The sequence below is a fragment of the Ascaphus truei genome, chromosome 3 (assembly GCF_040206685.1).
Source record: "Ascaphus truei isolate aAscTru1 chromosome 3, aAscTru1.hap1, whole genome shotgun sequence".
Classification (NCBI taxonomy): Eukaryota; Metazoa; Chordata; class Amphibia; order Anura; family Ascaphidae; genus Ascaphus; species Ascaphus truei.
Window position 1 is genome coordinate 269,492,292 of NC_134485.1, and position 24,971 is coordinate 269,517,262.

General features: G+C 41.6%; 1 protein-coding gene across 5 annotated transcripts in view; it reads left to right on the plus strand.

Annotated features, from left to right (window-relative positions):
• NALCN (sodium leak channel, non-selective) overlaps positions 1–24,971 on the plus strand; it is a 617,081-nt gene that overhangs the window by 566,112 nt on the left and 25,998 nt on the right. For all 5 annotated transcript variants that reach the window (XM_075590764.1, XM_075590763.1, XM_075590765.1 and 2 more), the window contains 3 exons: positions 2,583–2,676; positions 15,604–15,710; positions 23,830–23,904. In XM_075590764.1, coding sequence (XP_075446879.1) covers positions 2,583–2,676; positions 15,604–15,710; positions 23,830–23,904 — 276 coding nt within the window. The remainder of the gene's footprint in view (positions 1–2,582; positions 2,677–15,603; positions 15,711–23,829; positions 23,905–24,971) is intronic.

Genomic DNA, 24,971 nt, shown 5'->3' on the forward strand with positions numbered 1-24,971 from the left:
TGCTATAACACTTGAATGGTAGTTGAAGATACAATCCCTGGTACTGTAGCTAACAACAAAAAAAAAATTGTAAAAAATGTAACAATCTAATTTACTTTACTTAAACAAATGTTACCATGTTTAAAGCAAAGATCTGATTGCTTTTTTTTTTCTTTTTAAATTAAGCAAACGTTATATTTTTCACAACTAAAGTAAATAAAAATACCAGTGTAGGAATTTAAATTGTGCCCAGAATTTGGTTATACTTATTGCATTATCTTAAAGCAGAAAGGGAGAGGGAAAAGAACGGAGCACTATCTCCAATGCTGTAAAAAACAGCCAATAAACCACAGGGTATGCGTTCCCAAAATAAAGCTATTTAATGGGTCAAAAATCAGTTACAAAGCACACCAACGCGTTTCAGACCTTAGTGGTCCTTTATCACCTTGATAAAGGACCACTAAGGTCTGAAACGCGTTGGTGTGCTTTGTAACTGATTTTTGACCCATTAAATAGCTTTATTTTGGGAACGCATACCCTGTGGTTTATTGGCTGTTTTTTACAGCATTGGAGATAGTGCTCCGTTCTTTTCCCTCTCCCTTTCTGTGAAGATTTCTACAACGGAGGCACATTCAACCTGGAGGTGCTGGATATCTACAAGGACTTTCTTTTCATCGTGGAATCTGCTTTCCCAAGTGAGTCCGTTCCAGCTTTGCCTCAATCAATATCCAGGGATCATCAACTGGTAACTATCCTTACCTCATTGCCCTGTGGGATAGCTGATTACCTGATCCAATAGGACATATACATATCAACAGGTTGTCTTCCAATTCATTATATATTTTTTTAAACTACACAATTGTCTTGAGAGCATCACACATTTTTTTCTTCCATTATCTTAAAGCAGCAATACTACATTCCCCACTTTATTTCTTTCTTTTTTTTTCTTATTTTATATGTAAAGCATGTGACAATGTATAAATAAAATTTCTTACCTAAGCTGGTGGTCGTTTGGTGCTCCTGTTACGGTATAAATCTGTAAAAATCCGGATTTTGTGCCTAACTAAATGGCCGCCTTTCAGTTACAATCAATCCTTCAGTCAGTGTAACTCAGCAGCTACAATGTGTCCTGTTATTACTGATGCAACTACAGTATCTATTCTTACAGTTTACATCTAAAATAGCTGGGAACATTATCAACAAATTATCCCAAACAGGAAAGTGTTACAAACATCTTGCACTGCTGGGGAAGTGTGCTAAACCTTGATATCAAAGGATGCTCAGTTATTAAAACTCATGAAAATGGCATTAAGAGTTGAGTTTAAAAAATAAATAACAGTCACTATTATCTAATACTGCAGAACTGATTAATTAACAAATATATAAGTTCACATGTTTTGCTGCTTTCAATTATCTCATAGCAGTGCTCCCCAACCTTTTTTTTACACTGTGCACCCTGCTAGAAGATATTTGTTCTGCTAACCCCTAATTAATAAATCTTATTGCCTAGTCTTAGAGTATTGCTAACAAAATGGTTTGACCAATCCCAGGCAATATAGTGTCCTGAGCTTGTGGGGGGAACACACACCTAATAAGGCCCTAATCTGCACCTTAGTGTGTGCAGACAGCCTGGGTGGTATAGATGTGGGAGTTTCCAAAGCCTCGCCCCACAATGCTGTGCAGTTGTAATTGACAGCTACTGTATACAGTACCACCCATGCTCAGGTGCAGTTTGCTTCCTTACTAAGTTTGCAGTCCCTTCAAGGGCTCAGGAAACCACTATACTGCCTGGGATACACTGCATATTTTTTGGGTGTAGCTCACAAATCCCTAGGGGTTCCTGAACCCCCTATTGGGAATCACTACCTTGTTACTGCAGCTTTGAGTCTTTATTAGGTAAGTTGCTAGTCTCATGCTCCATATTCTTGATTTACATAAATAACAAGCACTCAAATAGAACACCACCAGAAATGATCAATCTTCATATACTATAGTTCAATAAACCAGTGGCTGGTGCTTCTCCTCCATGTAGTTTTCCCAAGCTACTTGTGGGTAGTAAAAAGGTACTAGAATTTAAAAGAGCACACCTCCACTAGTGTACTACCATTTATTCATCATAAATAAATGCACTCGCGATGAAAGTGCTTGCAATACAGCACTATCATTGTGAGTGCATTTACTTACAGTATTTATAAAATACAGCATGAACTCCGCAAACAGCTCCTTCACCGATGCTTCCGTCTCCCCACACATGGTATGGGTATGATCATGATCCCGTGATGTTGGGGGTCGCAGTCCAATGATGCTATGACTCTGAACCAGAGTAGAACTGCACCAAAACTGCCATACGGTCCTAAGCATTTTGCAAGTCTTACTTGCTTACTCAGGGTATTACTGCACGATGTCCCATCTGATGTGCTATATTGAAAACACTTTTATTGAGAGTGCATTTATTTATTTGATTTATGCTGAATAAAGGATGTCACACTATTGAAGGTGTGCTCTTCTAATTTCAAGAAATCTTGATTGATGTCATTTTCTTTCCTTTACAAATCCTACATTTTGTCTTAATAATTCATGTAATGTCTCTATTTATTGTTAAGGGTACCGCTCTGCTGACTGTAGATCAAAGAAGATGGGAAGATCTGAAAAGCAGACTCAAGATAGCCCAACCACTTCACCTCCCCCCACGTCCAGGTATCAAAGGTTTTTCTTATCTTATTCATGTTCAATGATTACGTTTTGCCTGTTGCCTGAGGTCATATTTCGGCTAAACAGACTTTGTACAGTAAGTGCCAATACTGGAGATGGCAATAAACTGAGTATTTGTATGCAGCAATAGAATTGTTGTTAAAGGTACTATCGGTTATTTTTTTTTTGCACATGCATTACATTTGCCTTTTAAAGATTAGTCACAGTTTGATTCCTTTTACCAAGGCCTTTTAGAGGCATTCATATTTTCTAACTTAGTTTTTTTAATATGATTGTAGCCTAGTGCCCCTGGCTATAGCCTTTCCACTGGCCTCAATACTATAAGTCCTGATAGGAGCAGGCAGTGTTGGGGTTAAACTCCTGCACAGGCCCTAGCCTGCAGTTGTAAACTGGAAGGGTACAATGTTTTCATATCCAGGGGCAGAACTAACTGGTAGTTTGGAGTGTCATACCTGGGGTGGGTACTGACTGGGTCACATGCAGATGGTGTGATGCCTGTCAGTACCTGGACCTGTCCTGTTATGGGGCAGGGTTACAAGCCCTTCCCCCTGGGTATAAAAGCTGGCAACTCCACAAAATTGTGTGGTTGTTGGTGTGTGTCTTCCCTCCCTCAGTGGAGTGGGAGTGATTCCCTTTTTCCCTGTCAGGGGGTGAAGGAGCCGAGGAGGAACTCTTGGGCCTCAAGCTCCTGGAATCTGGTTCATGGAAATTGAGGAGGAATAAAGACTGCAGGTGAGCTAACAGCACCAGAGAACACCTATGTAGCTGCAAAATCTCCCGTAGGGTGGAGGGGGGGTAACAGATGCTACATTTGGAGGCACTGCTGAGATGAGAAACAGGGCAGTTTAAATTGGATGGGATATAATGCTGCAGGAGAAGTGAATTGGGGCACTCACCGTATCCAGGCCAAATATTCCCAGCTGTTTGCAAACAGGATACCCCAGGATGCTGTCCGTCTCACGATTGCACACTTCACCGCTAGAGGTGTCTGAACCACAGCGTATCAAGGCCATCTGATTACCTTGTCCGGGACATTTTGCACATCTGAGAGGTGCTTGAAACACACCGTATCAGTGACAAGTCCCTTCACCTTCGGACGGCTGGGACGTGCCTGAACCCCACGGTATAAGCCGAGTGCCCACAGATAAGTATGCCTACCGGGGATATGACTTGAAAGACAGCACCCCCAATTTGGACTATTTGTAGGTACTTCTAATGTTACATGTTCCAGGGCTGAGAGGTGACTGACTATCAAGGTATCAGCCAAGGACACGTTGCAGCACATGTCCCAGGGGATATAACTTGAAAGACAGCAACCCCGCCATGGGACTGCAGTGTGTGCTCAAATAATATGCGCTAGATCAGCAGGTGGGATAGTATGCTCAGCTGGGGATATGACTTGAAAGACAGCACCCCCAATTTGGGACTATCCGCCTGCAGTTGGGAAGGAATATAGTGTCTGTGGAGTATGCCAGCCAGTGTGGCCACTTGAAAAATAGCACCCCCAAGATGGAACTCGTCACAGGGTCCCTGAGGAGGATCCTGGAGTCTGACCGCGGCTCCCGCCGAACATCACAGGAACCGCGTGGTGAGTTTGCAAAATGCAAGCTGACAATTTTGCTAAATATCTGAGATTGGCGCCAAAGTTCATAGCCGCGCCCCTTCTATTTCGACTGGGACTCCTGATTTCACCAGAGGGAGGAGTCGAGGAGCCAACTGCTCAGTGTGGGGTGTGGCCGGATGTGGAGCATGCAAGTCTCAGACGCACGTGTTGGTCAGTGCCGTGAAGACCTATATCCAAGCTGTTACTGGTCCGCCATCATGGACAAGCTCCCCTACCAACAATGTGCGTTTCCCGGAGGCATTCTAATGTTGTGGGAAAAGGAGTAGAAGTATCTATACTACTTTTGCCTAATCTGCGGTTGCCCGGGAGGAGAAATAGGAGACAGCACCTGTTGCCAGCGGTACGACATAGCCTTTCTGCAACCATGGCTGCCGGCCGGTGACCGGCCTATATCGGCCTTATCCTCGGAAGAGGTGCGGAGTCGGGTCAAACTGATCCGTAAACTCCAGCGGGTGGAGGAATATCTACGATGCAAGCAGGCCCATGAGAGTGCTTCAGCCCCGCAAACAGATCCAGAGGCGTCCCCAAACATAGTACTGGATGGTACTACTTCCGTTGCTGTATCCATGACTCCTCCGGCGCTGCCAGTGGGGGTTATTCGCGATGATGGCGTCATCCAAAGGGATCTTTAAAGTGACACTCCTGCCCCAGTGCGTACTTCCACAGTACAACCTGTTGTGTTGCGGTGCCGGGAGCAGGAGCGAGACCAATTGGTTAAGCCCAATACTGAGGCCATGATCCCCGACCCTCGGGGTCTGAAAGGCCGAGACCAGGACTGTACGATGTCCAAAGTTGCTCGGTGGGCCGTGGACAAATGAATGCTTATATCCGTGCACGCTTTGCTAGCATGGAAGCGGAGTGTGATCTGCCAGAACTGACCTATTTTACTGCTGATTGGGTTGGAGCTCAGGACACTGTTCTTGCTCCGGGTGCTATGCCAATCATGGACAAAAATGTGCCAGCCCAATCTCCTACTGCCTGTTCTACCATCCCCACCACCTGCCCAGAGACCTCTGCCCTAAGTAATAAGTACCGTCCCCTGTCCCCTAGGTTACAATCACCTACCATGCCCGTGGCACCGAAATGTAATGTTGGAAAAGTGTTTAACATGTCTGTTTCTTCTGAAGCAAATGATCTGCACCAGTGGTGGGATCCTATTTTCAGGGGTTATGTGCCACATTTAGACAGGACACGCTTTGTCCTGGAGAGGGGCGATCAGCTAGATCACTGGTGGAAGAACGGCAAATTTTCTCCAGAGCAGGAGGCAGAGGTGATGAGGAAGCGTAGCCAACATATGGACCAGGGACTGTTTGCACAGCCAGAGAAAGAGGAGGTTTATGCTTCCCCCTGGGATGGACCACTGTTCTAGGTGTTGCCAGGCAGGGCGTGTGGGCAGAATCTCATGAAATGTAACCATGCAGTGAGAGTCCTAGTCCAGCGATTTAGGCGCTCCCATGGGTATAACTAGCCTTATCTTCAAAGAAGCTCATAGGGATGAGTGGGTAAGGGCGGCATTGATAGAGTATATTGCTGTATGGGGCAGGATTACAAGCCCTTCCCCCCGGGTATAAAAGCTGGAACTCCACCAAATTGTATGGTTGTTGGTGTGTGTCATCCCTCCCTCAGGGGAGTTGGAGTGCTTCCCTTTGCCCCGTCAGGGGGTGAAGGAGCTGAAGAGGGACTCTTGGGGCTTCAAGCTCCTGGGGTCTGCTCCAGATAAATTGAAGAATAAAGACCGCAGGTGAGCACCAGAGAACACCCATGTAGCTGCCACATCTCCCGTGTGTGTGTGGGGGGGGGGGGTGGGGGGGTAGGTAGGTGCTACATGATAATGCCCTTTCATGGGCTCTCACTTTTTAAGATTAGGTCATCTTTTTCATGTCACTCTATTGTATGTATTCTAGAGATTCCTCCAGGTAAGAAAGCATACAATTATGCCTGACTGTAGAATTATGTGGGGATTTGATTTACTAATGTTTAGCAAAAGAAGTTGTAAATAAGCTGCAATATCAATTTTCACACAGAGAAAAGCAGCTCCTTTTACAGTGTTGAAACCGCAAAACATCCAACATCTTTTATGGGTTTTTTAATAAATCAGTTCTGTTTTATTAGATAATACTGACTGCATTTATTTTCAATTCCTAAGGCCATTTTTATTTATTTATTTTTTAAATGTATTGATCATCCTTTGGTTGTTGTAGCAAACATTTAGAAAGTCACATCCACTTCTTCTTTTGAAACAGGCTCTCACACACACCTTTTTGAGCCCTGCCTTTTGGCAACAAAGTATCACAGACAGATCTGTTGAAGTTTTTCCAGTAGCAGACTATTGCCAAGCTGAAAGCTGAAGCAATAATATGTTACAACTAGTAATATAATGTTGCATTGATGCTGTAGCACAGGGGTGTGCAAATTGGGGGGTGCTAGATTTTCGGGGGGGGGGGGGCACGGCAGTTATAGAGGTCCCGCACTCTCCCCCCAGGCATTTAAATTAAATGCCGGTGGACCGCGCAAGGCCTCTATAACATACTTCCCTTCCCTTCCAGTGATGCGTCGCCATGGCAACGTGACGTCACATGACCCCGCGCGTCATTTGACGCCGGGGCTGAGCAGGGGGAGGGGGGTCACGAGGCGCAGAGGAGAGCAAGCAGCGGTGCACATGGGGAAAAGTCTGCGCACACCTGCTGTAGCATTTCACAGACTGTAGCACAGTAAGAAGTTGGTCATTTCAATTCCCCTCACAGCAGGATATTAAACAATCGATCACAGGAGAAATGATCGATCAGCAGCTTAGGTAATTATTTCTCATTAATGCTACTCAGGTCATATAGTAAAACAGAAAAACAAACTACAAAAACAAAACCGCTGGATGCAGGACTGCTGCTTGAAATGCATACAGTATCCATCTAAACATGAATGCCCCTAGGCACATGCATTTTGGTAACGGTCTAGGACATTTGGGGGCCCGTGCTATAAGCCTTCATAAAAAATATCAACAGGCCATTTAAATCGCCTGTTTTTTTAGCGTTGCTATCACGGTATTCAGAAAGCATCGATTACCAGTGATAGCAACATTCACAAAACGGGTGAGTAGCCGGCGACGTGATGATCGCCTCTCTGATAAGGCCTTACCCGGTGATTTCTTTCAGCTGCAGAGAGAGCTGCTCAGAGAGAGCTGCCTCTCCTGGCACATATCTCGCCAGCGATCAAAAGTTTTTAATATAACATTTAACACTAGTGTAGATGAGCAGGGGGTCTCCAAAGCAGAACTGCGTTGATTTGCGGTCCGGGGACCTCCTGCTTCCGAAGATACATGCCCCGTTATGGGGTGCCGGTATCTCCTATGAATTTTATTCCCACAGTCACGTGACAGGACATTTAAATGCATAGGCGATATCGGCACCCCATAACGGGGCCTGTATCTCAGGAAGCAGGGGGTCCCCAGACCTCAAACCAATGCGCTTCTGCTCCCGGAGACCCCCTGCTCATCTACACTAGTATTAAATTTTATATTAAAAAGCTTAATTACCTTAGCGGCTAGCCGCTAAGGCAATGAAGGGGTTAAACCTCAGAAGCCTGTTTCTTGGGGCAGAGGAGGTGGATGAAGGGGGTAGTAGTCCCGGGGTGGGTGATTAGGCCTGCCTGGAAGGTTACGGGAGGAGTTAACCCCCTTCACTACCATAACGGCGGGAACCGCTATGGTAATGAAGTGGTTACCCAGTCCCGCTACCCTCGGGTAGGCCTAAACATCCAACCTTGGTGCTACTACCCCCTTCACCCAATTCCTCTTCCCCCAAGAAACAAAAATAAACACAACAACCCTACTACCCACCTCCTTTACCCCCAACAACCCCCCCCCCCCCCCCCAAACACAGTACAGTAATGGCCAAAATTACTATTATCCACATATGGCTAATAGTGCATTTGCCCATTATAAAATCAAGCATTAGCCAGCCAGCATAAATAAAGTAAATAAAACTTTCTACTTACCCCTCGCCATCAGGAAGGGCATCCTCATCAGTGAACCCCAGGTCCATATACCCCATTGCCAGAAATAATTAAAGAAAAAATACAATCTACTGGCCCCTAACCGCTTAATCACATTAGCGGTTAATAACCACTATAGTAATTAAGGGGTAACTCCACCCTCCCCGCTAACCACCCAGGAGGCCTAGCCACCTATCCTGGGACCACTATAGCCACCTCTACCCATTGATTAGTATAGTGGTACATCATACCCATATAATATGGGCACGATAACCACTATAGCAGTCAATGGTCACGCTAATAAAAAAAGCATGAAGGCCCAAAATACACAATAATAAAAGATATACACAAGCACCTAAACATCCCAATTTAAGAAATAAAAGCACTAGCCAACCAATCAATTCAAGAAATAAAAGCACTAACCAACAAAATAATTAATTAATTGTAAACACTCGCCAACAAAACAATTAATGAATTTAAACCAGTAGTCAACAAAACAAATAATTAATTTAAAACACTAGCCAATCCTAAAATGTACTAAAAACAAGTCATCCAAATTCAAAACAATTTAATCCAAACAATAAACAGAAATCGAAAAAATAACCATCAATAGAAAATAAGCATTTGCCAAAAAATGCATTGGCTGTCACTGTATTTATCTGTACCCTTAAGGGGCACAGATTAATACGGTACATTATCAGTCAATGGGCAAGCAAATACATAAAAATAAATACATTTTAAAAGAAACCTGATTTTTTTTTAATTGTGACGGTGATCAATAAATATATTATGCCCAGCTGGTTACAGTACCTCTGAGCCATATTTTGGGTTTTAGAGTGTCAGCTCTTGAACCCATTTGTGGTACTTGAAATGTATGTGATTGTGCGACAATAAATAATTTTCTGTGTTTTACCTTTCCAGGTGTGCCAGCAAGCAGAGATTGCTAGGCTATGAGTTTCAAGGGGGGGTTTACGGAGAAAGTCTTGTCAGAATGTGTCTAGGTAGCGGGGTTCCAGAGTTGCTGGATACCCCAAAAATGTACCCGGGAATCAGGTCGGATTCTCGGATACATTGAGACACATTGATCCAGCAAAATCTCCCCTTGAAAACGCTTGCATGACTCACCGCTAGGATTCCCTGCTTCAGCACAGACCAGAAAGGTGAATAGAGCATAGGGATGTGTGGCATCCCTGAAATGGTAAAGGGATCCATAGTATAAGTGGGGATGCCCAGTTAATGCCCTGATCACCGAGAACCTGGTATAGGGGTTTTGGGGGTACTCCAACCATAGATAAGTTTGCGAGAGGTTTTAAAAGTCTAAGTCCGGTTTTCAGTGTGGGGATAAGGTTGGTGAAAATAAACCTTTACGCTTGTTCATTCTATTCCCCATAACCAAAGGACTTAGAAAAAATATGTGAAAGTACATTTTATTAAAGTGTATAAAAGTGCACGGTATATGTGCATTTTATATGAGCTGGGGACTTCCAGGTCCACGGTTCCGACAGACCATGTGGCTACCCAGCTTGGTGCCATCAGGTCTGCTCGGGTCCCAGACATGAAAGCCTCAGAGGTTGCTAAAGTGTTAAAGCCATATGGGTAGCGGAGTTAGCCTCAAGTACTCACGTCTTGGGATGAATGGAAGTCATCGGACCACCATTTGCCCATCCCCAGACTTTGAGGAGCCTACAGAGGCGGCACATTTTATTTGAGTGCGGCTAGCTCCGCAAGCCTGGGGATGCCCCGGTATGCTAGCCGCACTCCCTTGACGCGCGGTCACGCGTCATCGGGTGCCTGCGCCCCCTGCACGCGCGTCCCCGAGGGAGCCCTGGTGTCCCGCGATGTGGGGGACGGCGGCAGGGGGTTCCGGGGGACCCGGCGAGCGGAGGGAGAAAGCCCCGATCGGAGGGCGCTCCTCCGCGGCTTCGGCGCGCGCCAGGCACATCCTGGCACGCGCCTGGTTACTGCTGCGGCCGAGACCGGGCAAATGCTCAAATAAACTCGGCCGCAGCAGTAACTCCGCAAGTGGCTTCTGACTGACAGGTTGCAAAGGTGCCAGGTCCGAGCTTGCCCGGCTTAGGCCACGGACATGGTTAAAAATATGCCGCTGACCCGCGCTGAGGCAGCACACTTACCCCCTGCATCTGTTATGATTGCGGCTTTAGGAGGCGCTTCCGCACGATTCCGCAGGAGTGCGGAGGCATACTGACTTGCAGGAGACAGTAACATTTAAGTTTCAGTGGGGAGCGGAGGGCCGGTCACGTATTGGAAACAGCCAATGACACTCTGCGGTATTGTGCGCTGTGACGCTGATGTCGGCCGCGCTAGCCCCGCCTCCCACCCGCCTCCCAAGCATGCTCGCTGCCTCGCCTGCCAGGACACCAAAAAGCTCCTGCTTGAACAGGCGGGGCTGAGCGTCAGCGCAGAGGAGCGCAGAAGGAGGCACCATGTTTGCGGCCTTAGATAGACTGGCCACGCTCGGATTGGCTGTAGTATTTCATGAATGAACTCTGAAATACTATAAGAAACCCTCAGCCAATCCAGACGCGAGATTCACTCAGATTCTAAGCGTCAAGACGGCAGCGGCAAATTCGAAATCACCAAAAGATGCTCTTGGAGAAATAGCAGCGAAACGGCTTCAGAAATTTTAAGGTGAGAAAGTCCCACTTTTTTATGCCGATTTGCGTTCCAGGACCTTTTTTGAGACAAGTCTCGGTCAACCTAAAGACTTTATTTTATGTGCCATTTCACCTAGGAAAGTCCAGTTTTGTTGCCCAGACCCCCAGTAGGTGTGTTTTCTTCTGAATTTTGTCATTCACTGTCTGTACGTCTGTTTCTATGGAAATCATGGGGCTTTGGATTGAAAGAAGAAGATAGAAGATTAAAAAAAAGATCAGAATAATTACAGATGAAGATAGAAGACGGTGATAGAAGATTTTTTTACCTGATGCTGGTCTTCAAGGTGGATGGCGTTGGATTGGGGTTGATGATGTCGCAGTGCAAGAGCTTGCAGATACGCTGGGATTCGGAGGGTGAAGACATCTAAAGGTAAGTAAAATATTGAATGTATGAAATGGTTTTTTTTCCAGGTTTTTTTATTGTATTTATTTGGTTGTGACCGTTTCTATGTGACCAAGAGACCGCCGGCGTGTATCCAGAAGTGACCTCGCCACAGGGATACTCAGCCACATGCCGCTTCACCGCCAAGGTAAGTCTTTAACCTTAGCCATTACACTAAAAACCCCTAATCTTAACACCTACTTCTAATGCTACCCCTTACCCCTACTCTTAAAACCTTAACCCCTTACCCTATGCTCTTACTCTAGCTGTTAAAACTCCTAAAGTTAACCCCCTACCCTAACCACTAAAAACCCTGAAGCTAGCCCCCTACACTAACTGTTAAAACCCTTAAAGTTAACCCCTACCGTAACTGCTAAAACCCCTAAAGTTAACCCCTACCCTCACTGCTAAAACCCCTAAAGTTAATCCCTTATGCTAGCTGCTACAACCCCTAAAGTTAACCCCTACCCTAAAACGTACCTTCCTGTAGAAGAGGCCGGCAGCTGAGTGTCCAGTGGTGGAGCGGCTGCAGTTGAGGGTCCCTCTGCGGCCAAACGCCAGCAGGGACTTAGTCATGGCGAGACGGCCACAACCAAATGTCCCATTCTGTTTTGATAATACCATTGGTAGTACTCAAATTAGTTTTGAATATCATTTTAATCAGAGATTAGTCGGGCTCATTGCATTAAGCTATCAAAGGTCTTGTTGGACCATTCTTTGTATTTCAAAGACTATACTACTCTATAACTTACTGTACATACATCTGCACTATGTGTAACCTCATCAGAAATGGAAGGATTGCAGCAATGTGACTTGGAATGATGAAGAACATTTTTTATGTTCGATTGGTTGGCTATGTTGGCTCCCACCTAAGTTTTCAAGCACTTCATCCTTACTCAAGATGAAAGAAGATGTAGAATTTAAGGATGGTAAGAAGTTATCAGAATCTGCATCTGTTATGATCAATTATGGATCATATGGAAGATCAGTCCTGTGACTCTTGCATAATTTATTATATTTCATTTAAACATAGCCTGAGAACTCATACTGTACAGTACTTCTGTTCCATAAATCAGAAATAATGTAGAAAAATAAGAAAGGGAAGTTAATCATCCTCACAACCTTGTATCTACTGTATATTGAGGTAGTCATGAATGTCTGTTCTTAAAAAAGCAAAAATAATTCTCTACGTTTGTCAACCCATACACTGCTAGGTCTGTATTAAACTGAAGTCAAGTTTGCAATCATTTGGAATGGAGAACAAATACCTCCCAATCTAATTTTACAAATTCACTCTATTCCATCCTGAAAACCTCCCAGAATAAAGGATTTTGTTTGCTACAGTAGAAACCAATTTACGAAGGTCCCTTTGAATTCTTTCTCATATTTGCCAATGTTGGGCAAGTCGATTTTCTGACTTTTCAGTGCATAACAGGCTTCTTACTTTTCCTTTGCATGTGAAGGCAAACGTAATTTATGTGTGAATCACTATAACATTGGAATGCTTGAGAATTTTTATTAGAATCCTCTACGTATACTAAAGCAAAAGCTGCAATATAGTATTGCAGGCTCAATGGTATTTGTTCTCAGAGTCCACCAACAAACGTTTTGGTCCCAGGACAAATGGAAAGGATGCCTCTCTGTATTTTTAGCCCTGCCAGATTTGTAGTGTACTGTACATTAAAAAAACACATTTTCTAACAACTTAATTGTAGTTATTGATATTCCTTTTGTTTTCTTCTTGCTGGTACAGTAAGTTCAAGTAAGCCTTGAACAGTACCCAATTAATTTCAAGTTAGGAGAAATCTTGCAAGTCTGTCCTGTTCACCACTGCATCTGTTCTCACTGCTAAGTCCCTTCTTCCATTTTACTTTGCTGCCATGTGTCTTTCAAGTTGTGAGTGACCCCAAGCCAGCTTCTGACTACTGATATATATTACTTACCATGACTTCGCACTTGGCTTCAATGCCCCTTTTTTTTCTGAAATTCTTGTACAGCAGGGTTGTCAGTCCCATGTTGTATGTATATACTTATTTATATGTACTTTCTTCCAGTAAATTACTGCTCCTTGAGAAAGCGCAACACTTGCGTTAAACGCATGGGAGGTTCTTTGTTTTCGTTTTTTTACACCTCAATGTTTCAATAAAGCCTCTGTCTCGTGCTGAAATATACCTGGCTACCCGCTTTTTTTCTATTTTACATTGATTACGAGTGTGTGCCCTATTTTTTCTTCATTTCTTATCGTTGTATGTTTATTCTGTATGTACCGTATGGTTCCGAATATAGTACGGCCCCACACATAATATAACCCTAAAGTTTTGAAGGTGTTCTACATGAAAAATAAAAGGTGTTGGGCTGCGCATATAATCTGAGTACAGTTTTCGGAAGGACATTTTTAGGAAAAAAACATAGCACCATATTCAGGCCAATACAGTATATTTTTATTTGTATAGCGAAAAACCTCACCATGCCACAATACAGGGAATAAGTGCATTAAGACATAAAGGTAACATTGGGAGTAAGTAATTATTGACTCAAAGATCTTAAATCTAATAAGCGTGTGAGGAGATTAGGAGAAACAGTAGGAATACATTTGAGGGCATTGCTTGCAGCATGAATATATTGTAGTTCAGGGAGTAGTGGTCATCCAGGACTTTTTTAATGCTTAATTGAACAGGTGAGTTTTCAAATGGACTTTGATGTTATAGAGATAAGCTGCATGGTGAACATTGAGTTGGAGAAAAACCAGAGGTAGGGAGCAATAAGTGAAAAGGATTGTAAGTGTGAGAGAGCTTTATTGACATGGAGCGATGGAGAATACAGGCCTAAGGAGAGTATAGAGATGGAGGAGTGGTATAGTGAGAGAGATGACATATAGGTAGGGGCAGAGGAGTGGGCAACCTTGAAGAAGACAAAAAGAAGAATTTTATGGAGTATAATAGCGAGTCAACAGAGTTTTCAGGAGGAGAGAAGCAGATCAATAGGAGAGAGAGAGAATATCCTTGCAGCATTTGGAATAGAGTAAAGGGTAGAGAGCTGTAAGGCAAGGGGGCCAGTAAGGAGAAGGTAGCAATGGTCCAGACAGAAATGAATGAGGGCATGCAATAACATTTTACTAGTAGAGAAACAAAGAAAATTTCATATTTTAGCAATATTATGGAGAAAGAAATGACAAAATTTAGCAATAGCATTAAGATGAGAATGAAAGAGAATAATCAAATAATACACCTAAACAACGGGCTTAGGGAACTGCATGGATTCTTACTGACTGTGATGGAAAAGAGCACAATGGGGCTTGATTTTGGTTGGATTATGACCAGCTCAGTTTCCGACCATTGGGTTTAAAGTTGCTATCAGGGATGAGACAGTTGGAGACCTGGGACTGTACTGCAGACGTGAGGTTTGAGATGGATGAACATTGTTGTGTGTCATCTGCATACAGGGAAAACTTGAAGTTAAATTAACTATTAAGGTCACCAAGGGGGTCACCAAGGGAGAATGTTTAAACAGAAACAAGGAGAGGTCGCAGAACCAAGCTATTAGGTACGTTACATAAGCACATAAATCAACAGAAGAAAAAGAGAGGTTAGCAATAGATACACTAAAGGAACTACCGTATGAGATGATGTACCAAGAAACCCAGAAGAGGCTTTATCCTATGTCTTCTAAATTACACCCTAATGTGTCTGGTCCTTGGAACATATATGCAATCCATCAGACATATTATTCTAAAAAAACAATCTGAGCCAGGAAAAATAACCTGCTCTTAGAAAGCACATCTGGATTTGTAATTATTTCTGCATGTAGATATTTGTCTACAATGGAGGGATTCCTTTCCCAAACAGAAGCCTTATCTGGCTCTCCTCTTTACAGGATATATCCCCTCCATAAAAAAAACGATAGACTGATGAGAGCTCCATCTACCTTTCCCACTTGAAGGGATAACTCCTTTACTACTAAATATACAGAATCTACCATCCATGTTGTGATACAACCTTATAAACAAGTAGGAGCCTCTTGCCAAGATGAGTACTTAGTCCCTTCATTCTACTGTATGTCTTACTTTTCCTAAATTACTGCTCAGTGCAGGGTTAATATTTTCTTCATTGTCTCATAAGGACATTTTTTATTATGTAGAACTTCAAGGTACTTTTTTCACTGTGTTAAACATGATACTGTATATGCACTGTAGGTTTGTTTTATAATGTACTGTAAATATTTAATTTACTTCATTTTTTTTATAGATAACGATGGCTTTAGAGCACGGATGTATGATATAACTCAGCATCCATTTTTCAAGAGGACGATTGCTGTACTTGTTTTAGCACAATCTGTGCTACTTTCAGTCAAGGTATTCTCTATAAGACTGTTGTTACATAACATACTGTTCACTCACACACACACACACACACATACACTCTTTTCTCGTTTATCACCACACTATTGATATATATATATATAGATATATATATATATATATATAGATATAGATATATATATATATATATATATATATATATATATATATCTATATATATCTATATCTATATATATATACATGTAGAGGTATCAGTACCGTGTTAGCCGAGCTTCAATAATCAAAAAAATAAAAAAATAAATAGATGATACCGTTCTGTGGCTAACGAAATGCTTTTATTTGTGCGAGCTTTCGAGATACACTGATCTCTTCTTTCGGCGATATTACTTTTGCTTCATTCATTGTAACATCGCCGGAAGAAGAGATCAGTGTATCTCGAAAGCTCGCACAAATAAAAGCATTTCGTTAGCCACAGAACGGTATCATCTATTTATTTTTTTATTTTTTTGATTATATATCTATATATATATATATATAGATATATATATATACAGCTCAACCCCGTTATAACGCGATCTGTTACAATGCAAATTCGCTTATAATGCGATGCAGGCGTGGCTCCCAATTTTCGCATTTATGAATACTTTACAACACGATTATTGGCTTCTTAAATACTTTATTGTACAATGCATACAATTGTACATTATTTCTAACGTGATCCGCTTATAGCGCGATGTGATTCTTTGGACCCCAAGCACAGTGTTCATTATAAGGGGGTTGAGATATATATATATATATATATATATATATATATATATATATATATGTGTATGTATGTATGTATATGTATATGTATATGTGTGTATAACACAAAAAGACTGAGACAATCCCCAAAATAGCACTCTAAATATACCACAAAATAACTAATCTTATATAAAGAAAAAAGACTTGGATACTAAGTTAAAATAGAAAAAGGAAATGATTTTAATAGCGAGCAATAAGACACACTAACATTAAAACCATAAAAACACTGTAGGCAGCATAACAAAAATAAAAAAGCTGTGACTAGAAAAATTATGCATATAATATCGCTGAAAGTGAAACCAAGAGCTTAAATGTATCAAAAATGTAATAATATACCTCTCAAAATATGAGGTGATACAAATGAGCTAAAGGATTACCTACACCCCCTAAGGATCCTAGCTACAAATAATATAACTAAACCCAAAAGAAAAAATAATTAGGTATATACAATGAATAAACTTATATACACAATAGTGAACATAAGGAAAAATAATATATCTTAAACCAAGGGGGAGACACAGGGGAAAATAAGATGAAAAGTACTCAAACCCTGTGCAGCAATAACCAAAAATAATAATAATATCAAAAAACATGAGTGCAAAACGTTCCTGTGGATTCTTGAAAAAAGGCAAAACACATGGCTATATAGGATGAAAAATAAAGCCAGTACTGGATGCTCAATCAAACCAGCGTTTGCCTACATCTCACAAAGGGGAAAGGACTCAAAGCAGCAGAGAAAGTGATACTCAGCTGTCCATAATTGTGTATGAGTCAGTCCAAGGGAGAGTAATTCCAACATAGATTGCAGTCTCTCACATCGTCCACAGGAGTTGCATCATGAATCAAAGGTCATGCTGTAGAAATCATGTATACTGCAGTCAGTGAACACTCAACGCGTTTCAGCCAAGGGGGCCTTCTTCGCTCTGGGAAGAAGGCCGCCTTGGCTGAAACGCGTTGAGTGTTCACTGACGGCAGTATACATGATTTCTACAGCGTGACCTTTGCTTCATGATGCAACTCCTGTGGACGATATGAGAGACTGCAATCTATGTTGGAATTACTCTCCCTTGGACTGACTCATACACAATTATGGACAGCTGAGTATCACTTTCTCTGCTGCTTTGAGTCCTTTCCCCTTTGTGGGATGTAGGCAAACGCTGGTTTGATTGAGCATCCAGTACTGGCTGTATTTTTCATCCTATATAGCCATGTGTTTTGCCTTTTTGCAAGAATCCATAGGAACGTTTTGCACTCATGTTTTTTGATATTATTATTATTTTTGGTTATTGCTGCACAGGGTTTGAGTACTTTTCATCTTATTTTCCCCTGTGTCTCCCCCTTGGTTTAAGATATATTATTTTTCCTTATGTTCACTATTGTGTATATAAGTTTATTCATTGTATATACTTAATTATTTTTTCTTTTGGTTTTAGTTATATTATTTGTAGCTAGGATCCTTAGGGGGTGTTGTAATCCTTTAGCTCATTTGTATCACCTCATATTTTTGAGAGGTATATTATTATATTTTTGATACATTTAAGCTCTTGGTTTCACTTTCAGCGATATTACAGTATATGCATAATTTTTCTAGTCACAGCTTTTTTATTTTTGTTATGCTGCTTACAGTGTGTTTATGTTTTTTATGTTAGTGTGTCTTATTGCTCGCTATTAAAGTCATTTCCTTTTTCTATTTTGACTTAGAATCCAAGTCTTTTTTCTTTATAGTAGATTAGTTATTTTGTGGTATATTTAGAGTGCTATTTTGGGGATTGTCTCAGTCTTTTTGTGTGTTATATTTATTTCTCTTTCCCCCAGCACCACCAGTGTTTCCCTAGTTATTTAGTTACAGGCTATCCTGTTTAGAAAAAAATTTTTCTCAGGATTCTCTGTATTAATTTTTGGGTCTGGCTTAACCACTTATTTATATAGTGTGAGCAACTGCCTTTTTGTGTGTGTGTCATATATATATGTGTGTGTGTGTAAATCAACAGTAATGTATGTGTTTTGCCTCCACTTCTAAATTCAAACAATATCTATTACAAAATGATCCTAGTAATAATTTGGTATTAAAAGCAGTCTCCTACAATTAAATATTCATACAGTATATTATTACATCTAAATAAAATGTGGTATCAGATCAAAGTCATACAGTATAGTCCATCAGTGTTATCATTTGTAGAACTTGGTGGGCATGCATTGGTTAATACTGCTCCATACGAAAGGTTTCTTCAGCAATTGATTATAATCAATCAAATTAGATTGTAAGCTCCTCGGGGCAGGGACTCCTCTTCCTTAATGTTATGTTTATGTCTAAAGCACTTATTCCCATGATCTGTTATTTATATTATCTATTATTTATTCGATTACCACATGTATTACTACAGTGAAGCGCTATGTACATTAATGGCGCTTTATAAATAAAGACATACAATACAATACAATCAATAAAATGGAAGAAGCGCACAAAACCACCATAGCATTATACTATTATATTATTTATAATATGCCCTTACAAAAAGTAAGACAAACAGCTTATCAGCTTTAGGAGTGTGTCTCTCCCTCTGTCTGGTATACCAGCGAGGTTTAGCCATCGGCTACCTCCTGGTTAGTTCGACCAGGGGTGCTCAAACTGTCCAGGGGGGCGTGAGATAGTCTGCGGGGGGGCACGGGGTTTACAGAGGCCCCACGCGCTTCCCAAAGGCACTTAAATTAAGTGCCGGGGAAGTGGCGAAGGCCTCTGTAAATTGCACTTACCTTGGCTCAGACGGCTTCTGGAGACCGTCGTCATAGCAATGTGATGTCATGACTCCCAGACGCTGGAGTTGAGGTAAGAGGGGGGGGGGGGCGCGCAGACAGGGGAATGTCAAGCAGGTGGGCGCGGGAAAAAAGATTGCGCTCCCCTGAGTTAGACACCAGACAAGCCAACTTGAACATCCGGGTCTTGTTGTATGCGGACATTGAGAAGAACACACGTCGCTGGGCACCAAAAGGAGGGAGAGACACACATAAAGCTCATAAGCTGTTTTTCCTCTTTCTTGTTATAAGAGCATTTTACTTTCTTTACTAAATAGTAAAATTATACAGTATAACACTATTCTCTTTTATTCTATTCTTTTTGGCGCTTCTTTCATTTTATGGATAAGCAAGATTGTTTCTGCCGCAGGCTCATCGTGCCTAACTGCGGCTCAGATTGTTCCAAAACCAGGAGCGTTCAAAGGTCTGGGATTGTGTACCACTACCCCCAAACTTGCCCATCTTTAATTTGCAGTGCAGTTAGTTATTCCATCATTTCAGTTTCAGCATATGAAAATATTACTTGTATAAATAATACTGGAGATATTTAATAGGTTTGAGAGCCCACAATAAAATGTGTACTGTAGCATGAACCTATGGAAGGCGAATTTCCCCAGTGCTATAGAAGTTTGTGTTGCAATCTGTAAAAATCCTTTGTGTTTGACAGTAGTGCCCTGCTGTGGAAGTGCACACAAATTGCCTTCCTAATAAAGCTAAAGCATGGCTGGCTGCCCCTAAAAACCGTGTGTATAGACCTATGAGTGTTAGCTCTACGGTCCAGTAATGTAATGTACTGTGTTTCCTTGTACCTATGTTCCCATTGAAATGTCCCTGTAGGGTTATAAGCAAGGGATGCCCTGTGTGTTTAGGGTTAGAAACAGTGTAAGGGGTGACCGGTTATACCAGGAGTACTGATATTTTACCCACAAATAGTGTATGATTTGTGGGTACGCGTCTGTACATAAAGACGCTGTGTGTATGGAAGTCTAATGTAACCCTAGGAGATATCTTTGCCCCGCTAGCAAGTGTACAAACTGTGATAGAAAGGATCCCTTTGTGTGGCCCTAAAGAGACACCCTGAATTAAAATTAAATGCTTTAATAGTATTTACTAAAATTATACCGTTTGAACAAAACGACGAAAACAGACCAAACAAATAAAATCAATTAAAATAAAAATGAAAAAAGTTTAGTGGTAAGAGGTCCTATCCTACTTACAATTTGGGTTAGTACTCTGATACTATATACAGTATAAGATTATATGATATACAGATTATCTCACAGTTCAGGTCTAATTTATCCATCATTTAATTAGTGATAGGATATGAAGTGGCTATACTACTATATATCCATTTCCATGATTATATATACCACCTATATAGATTATAAACTTTAAAGTGCTATTTATACTATTAGTCTATACACACTACTCGTTAGCTTAATCGGTAGTACAGTACATATACGCCCACACGCCCTCCGACATTTTTAATTGATTTTGTTTTGTTCGTTTTTCGTAATTTTTTCCAAATAGTATAATTTTAGTAAATACTATTAAATCATTTAATTTAAATTTTAGGGTCCAAGTTTTAGGGACCATATTTTAGGGACCATGTTTTAGAGACCAAGTTCACAATATTAAAAGATAGGTATCCATTGCTATGCAGACAGCTCCAGTGATGTAATTAGCCAAGGGGTCTGTGTGGCAATGGCGGATCAAATCAACGAATGGGCAAGGTATCAGGACATCTGGCAGGTGGGGAAGGGTGGAAGAACATGTCTATGGATGGGCTCTCAGTCGATGAGACCATTTGTTCCAGCTAGACACTGTGGCACCTGCCAGCGGGCGGCAATGGGCTGGCCATGGGAAGCCGTTGCCGAGGCGGAGCTCGTAGGCATGATTTCCATTGGCCAGTTCATATTTCCTGCTTTGCCGGCATCCTGAACCTAAGCATGCCCCTCCTATGATTGGGTAAGGCCAGGCGAGCCCCCGTCTCGTGATTTGTGGTAAGAGACAAACCCCCTCTCTGATTGGTTGCTAGTCTGTCTTTCATGTTAAAGATAGCCCAGCGGGTCTATGTAAGGAGACTAGCTAGCCAGAGAACCAGAGCATCCTTGGGCTTGAGCCGGTGAAGCGATGGCGGGCTTTTCAAAAGTGCTCTGCTCCAAATAGCAGAGCGCTCAGCACAGAGTTGCTGGAGGAAAAGCTTGGCTGAGCTGAGGCTAAGTCCCGGATTTCACGGACAAGTTCTTAGAATAGAACATAGCGGGGAGAGCACTGCGTTTCTCCCAAAAAGAGTACGGGTGTTCCTGGACATGCAGTGGACAGGGTAAGCCTTTCTTAAGCGGGTGCCCTGCACCTAGTTGAGGCTAGTGACTCACCCCAGACCCCCAGTTGGTATGTATTACTGTATTTTGTGCAATTTATGTATGTTTGCGGGCTTGCCCGAATAAACACAATTTATTCAATAATCTTGTCCTGCCTAGTGAATGATCCCGCTAAGGTATAAAGGTGTTAAAAGTACTGGTCTCCTGTGACACCTGATTTCACATTCCTTCAAGTGCAGAAATTGACACTGCTCGGCAGCAAACAACAAATACCTGTAATCAGTTTGTTTTTTGATATACATTTCATGATATTATTTTATTTCACCCCTTTTTTGCATTGTAATAAAGCTAAATTGAAATGCAAAAAAAAAACGTCAGACTGGCATGACATTTTCAGCAATAATCTAGCAATCTCCTTTACCTTTGAGTCAAAATAAAAAAAAATCCTTGAAGGAAAATGTCAATCATTCTGCACACTCCTGAAAAAGACAACAAATATTTGTAAATACAGTTAGTCCTCGTTTTACGACGCTTTGTTTTACGACGAATGGCTTATCCGACGCTGTCCAATGCATCCCTATGGCCGGTTTTACGATGCCGAAATGGCTTATCCGACGCTCTTACGACGCTTTGCAAATTTGCAACATTATGTCAATCAGAAAGCTGCAGTCAGAGAAATCATCCAGATCAGTCTGTGTGAAGGTTTTGTGGTATATTTATGCCTTTAAACATGTCTAACAGTTTTATTATACAGTTCTGGATTCAATAAATAGAATCTTTACATCATAATGTATGTGTGTGCAGCAGAATCTTATTGTTTGAGTAAAATATTTTGTGTATTTTAGCATTAAAAATGCCTTCAGGAATGGAACGTTTAATTTAAACAGTGTTCCTATGGGAAAACGGGTTTCGCTTTACGACGCTTCGCTATCCGACGCCATTTTGAGTAACGTATTGCGTCGGATAACCGAGGACTGCCTGTAGAAAGAAGAGAAAAGTGCAGGGACACACAATAATGTAATAAAGTTTACTTGGGGTAAAATAACAAGGTAAAAACAGTAATGCCCTTACAGAAAATCAATTCTTTATTGCACGTATCACCAGAAAGTAGCTCAGATTGTGATTCAAGATGCTTCATAGATCACTCCCACACACGTCTGTCAGTGATGTGGCCCTCAGCAAAGAGGATGGTGGCAGATGAAGAGACACCACTAAGTTGAAGTCAGCCCAGGTAGGTTCCCAATGTGGACAAAGGATTCATGTACCTTGTTCAAGGAAAGACTGGCCTGTCTCTGCAGGAGGGTGTGCCCGGCTTCCTTCAGGCTGTATCAATAAGCCTCCATGATGTGTGAATTGTAGTTGCCGAAATCAGCCTAGGTGAGTTCCCAGTGCGGGCGTAAAATCAGTATGTCCTTACGCACAGGCAGGTGGATCTGCCTCAACGGAGGGTGTACTCCGCTTCCATCAAGCTGGGTCGCTATAGCCGGAGGATTTATTTCGCATCTGGATCATGGCCACTCCATCGTGATATACAAAAAAAGAGAAGCTACTGCAGTCTCAGTGCGTCAAATTCTCTGAGTGCACAAAACTCAAAAGTGCCACACTACCTTCGTGGGAGAATAATTCCCGCAATGCCCTACGCGGTTCATGGAGTCGGTCCATTTCTTCAGGGGTATGATGAAGTGAATGAAAATGAATTATGAAGTGGACTGGCTCGCGTAGCGCATTGTGGGAATTATTTAAACACGAAGGATATTGGGAACCTACCTGGGGTGACTTCAACTAAGTGGTGTCTCTTCATCTGGCATCATCCTCTTTGTTGTGGGACATATGACGGACATACTGTATGTATGAGTGATCACAGACGGACATATGTACATTTGTACGAGTGAACTACGAAGCATCTTGAATCACAATCTGAGCTACTTTCTGGTGATATGTGCGATAAAGAATTGATTTCCTGTAAGGGCATTACTGCTTTTACATTGTTTTAACCCCAAGTAAACTTTCTTTTACCTTTGTGTGTCCCTGCGCTTTTCCCTTCTTTTTTTCGCCGCACTTAGATGTCTTTATATTAAATGTTTGTAGATATCTGTTTTTTAATTGAATTACAAATCAATTATTGCACCAAATACAATGTAACTTACACACGGTAATTAGGTGTTTTCATATAATCATATTTAGCAATAAGTAATTACAGTATATTAATGTTATATTCATCTTTTTTTCAGTGGGATGTTGATGATCCAGTGACTGTTCCTCTAGCAACGATGTCAGTTGTTTTTACCTTCATTTTTGTTCTGGAGGTAATGTATTTCTAGTTGCCTTTCAAATTTATTGTGACGAATATTACATATGAAATAAAGAAAACACAGATATTAGACGTATTAAGATTGGACCAGAACATGCTGGAAGACACTATTTATGGAAGGTTCTGCGGCATGGACTGGAAGAAACCATACTCGACCTATTTACTGAGCCATCCTATGGACTAAAAACAAACGTACTCATTGTATGTGACGTCACATTTAAACCATGAGTATGTTTGTTGAATGTAAATTGTTGTTAATGTGAAACTTTTATAAACATTTAACATGCTGTTATAGGTCACAACAACTTAATATTATAAAGGCAATGGTTTATTTAAAATACAATACGTTTTTTTATTATTATCATATTTATATAAATTAACATATAGTAAAATATCATATGAATCATCATGGTCTCAGAAGATGCACCCAGGGATGGCAGTCTGGCTACTGCTAGGAAGGAAAAAACCTGGGCACTGAGGATTTCTGCTTAGAAAATGTATTGTGAGCCAATGATATATGACATTTCGGCCTCAATGCCATTTGCATTTGAGAAAGGCCCTTGAGGCCGAAACGTCATATATCATTGGCTCACAATACATTTTCTAAGCAGAAATCCGCAGTGCCCAGGTTTTTTCCTTCCTATCAGATATTGGAGTACCACCCAGAGATTCCTGAACCAGGAGCACCGGTATTTATTGTACATTTTGTTTCTTTTGGGGAGTGCAGCATTACTCTACTATTTTGTGGTCTGGCTACTGCCACATATAAAAAGTCTTGCAATAAAACAAGCTCATTTTATTGTAAGACGGGGGACCGTATGTTTGTCAAACTGCATCAGAGCAGTGGAAATGGGGAGACAGCTGGGACTGGTATCCCAATGGCTGAAGGGATCCTGCCTACCATATACTTTAGGGCTGGGTGTCTGTGTCCCTCTGGCACTTGTATCCCCCCCTACCCCCCTGTTCAACAATGGTGGTCGCAACTCCTTCCCATTTAACAGTGGCGGATACTGTAAACCTGGGTTTCAATCTGGCAATAAGCAAAGTGTAAGTCATTAAGTG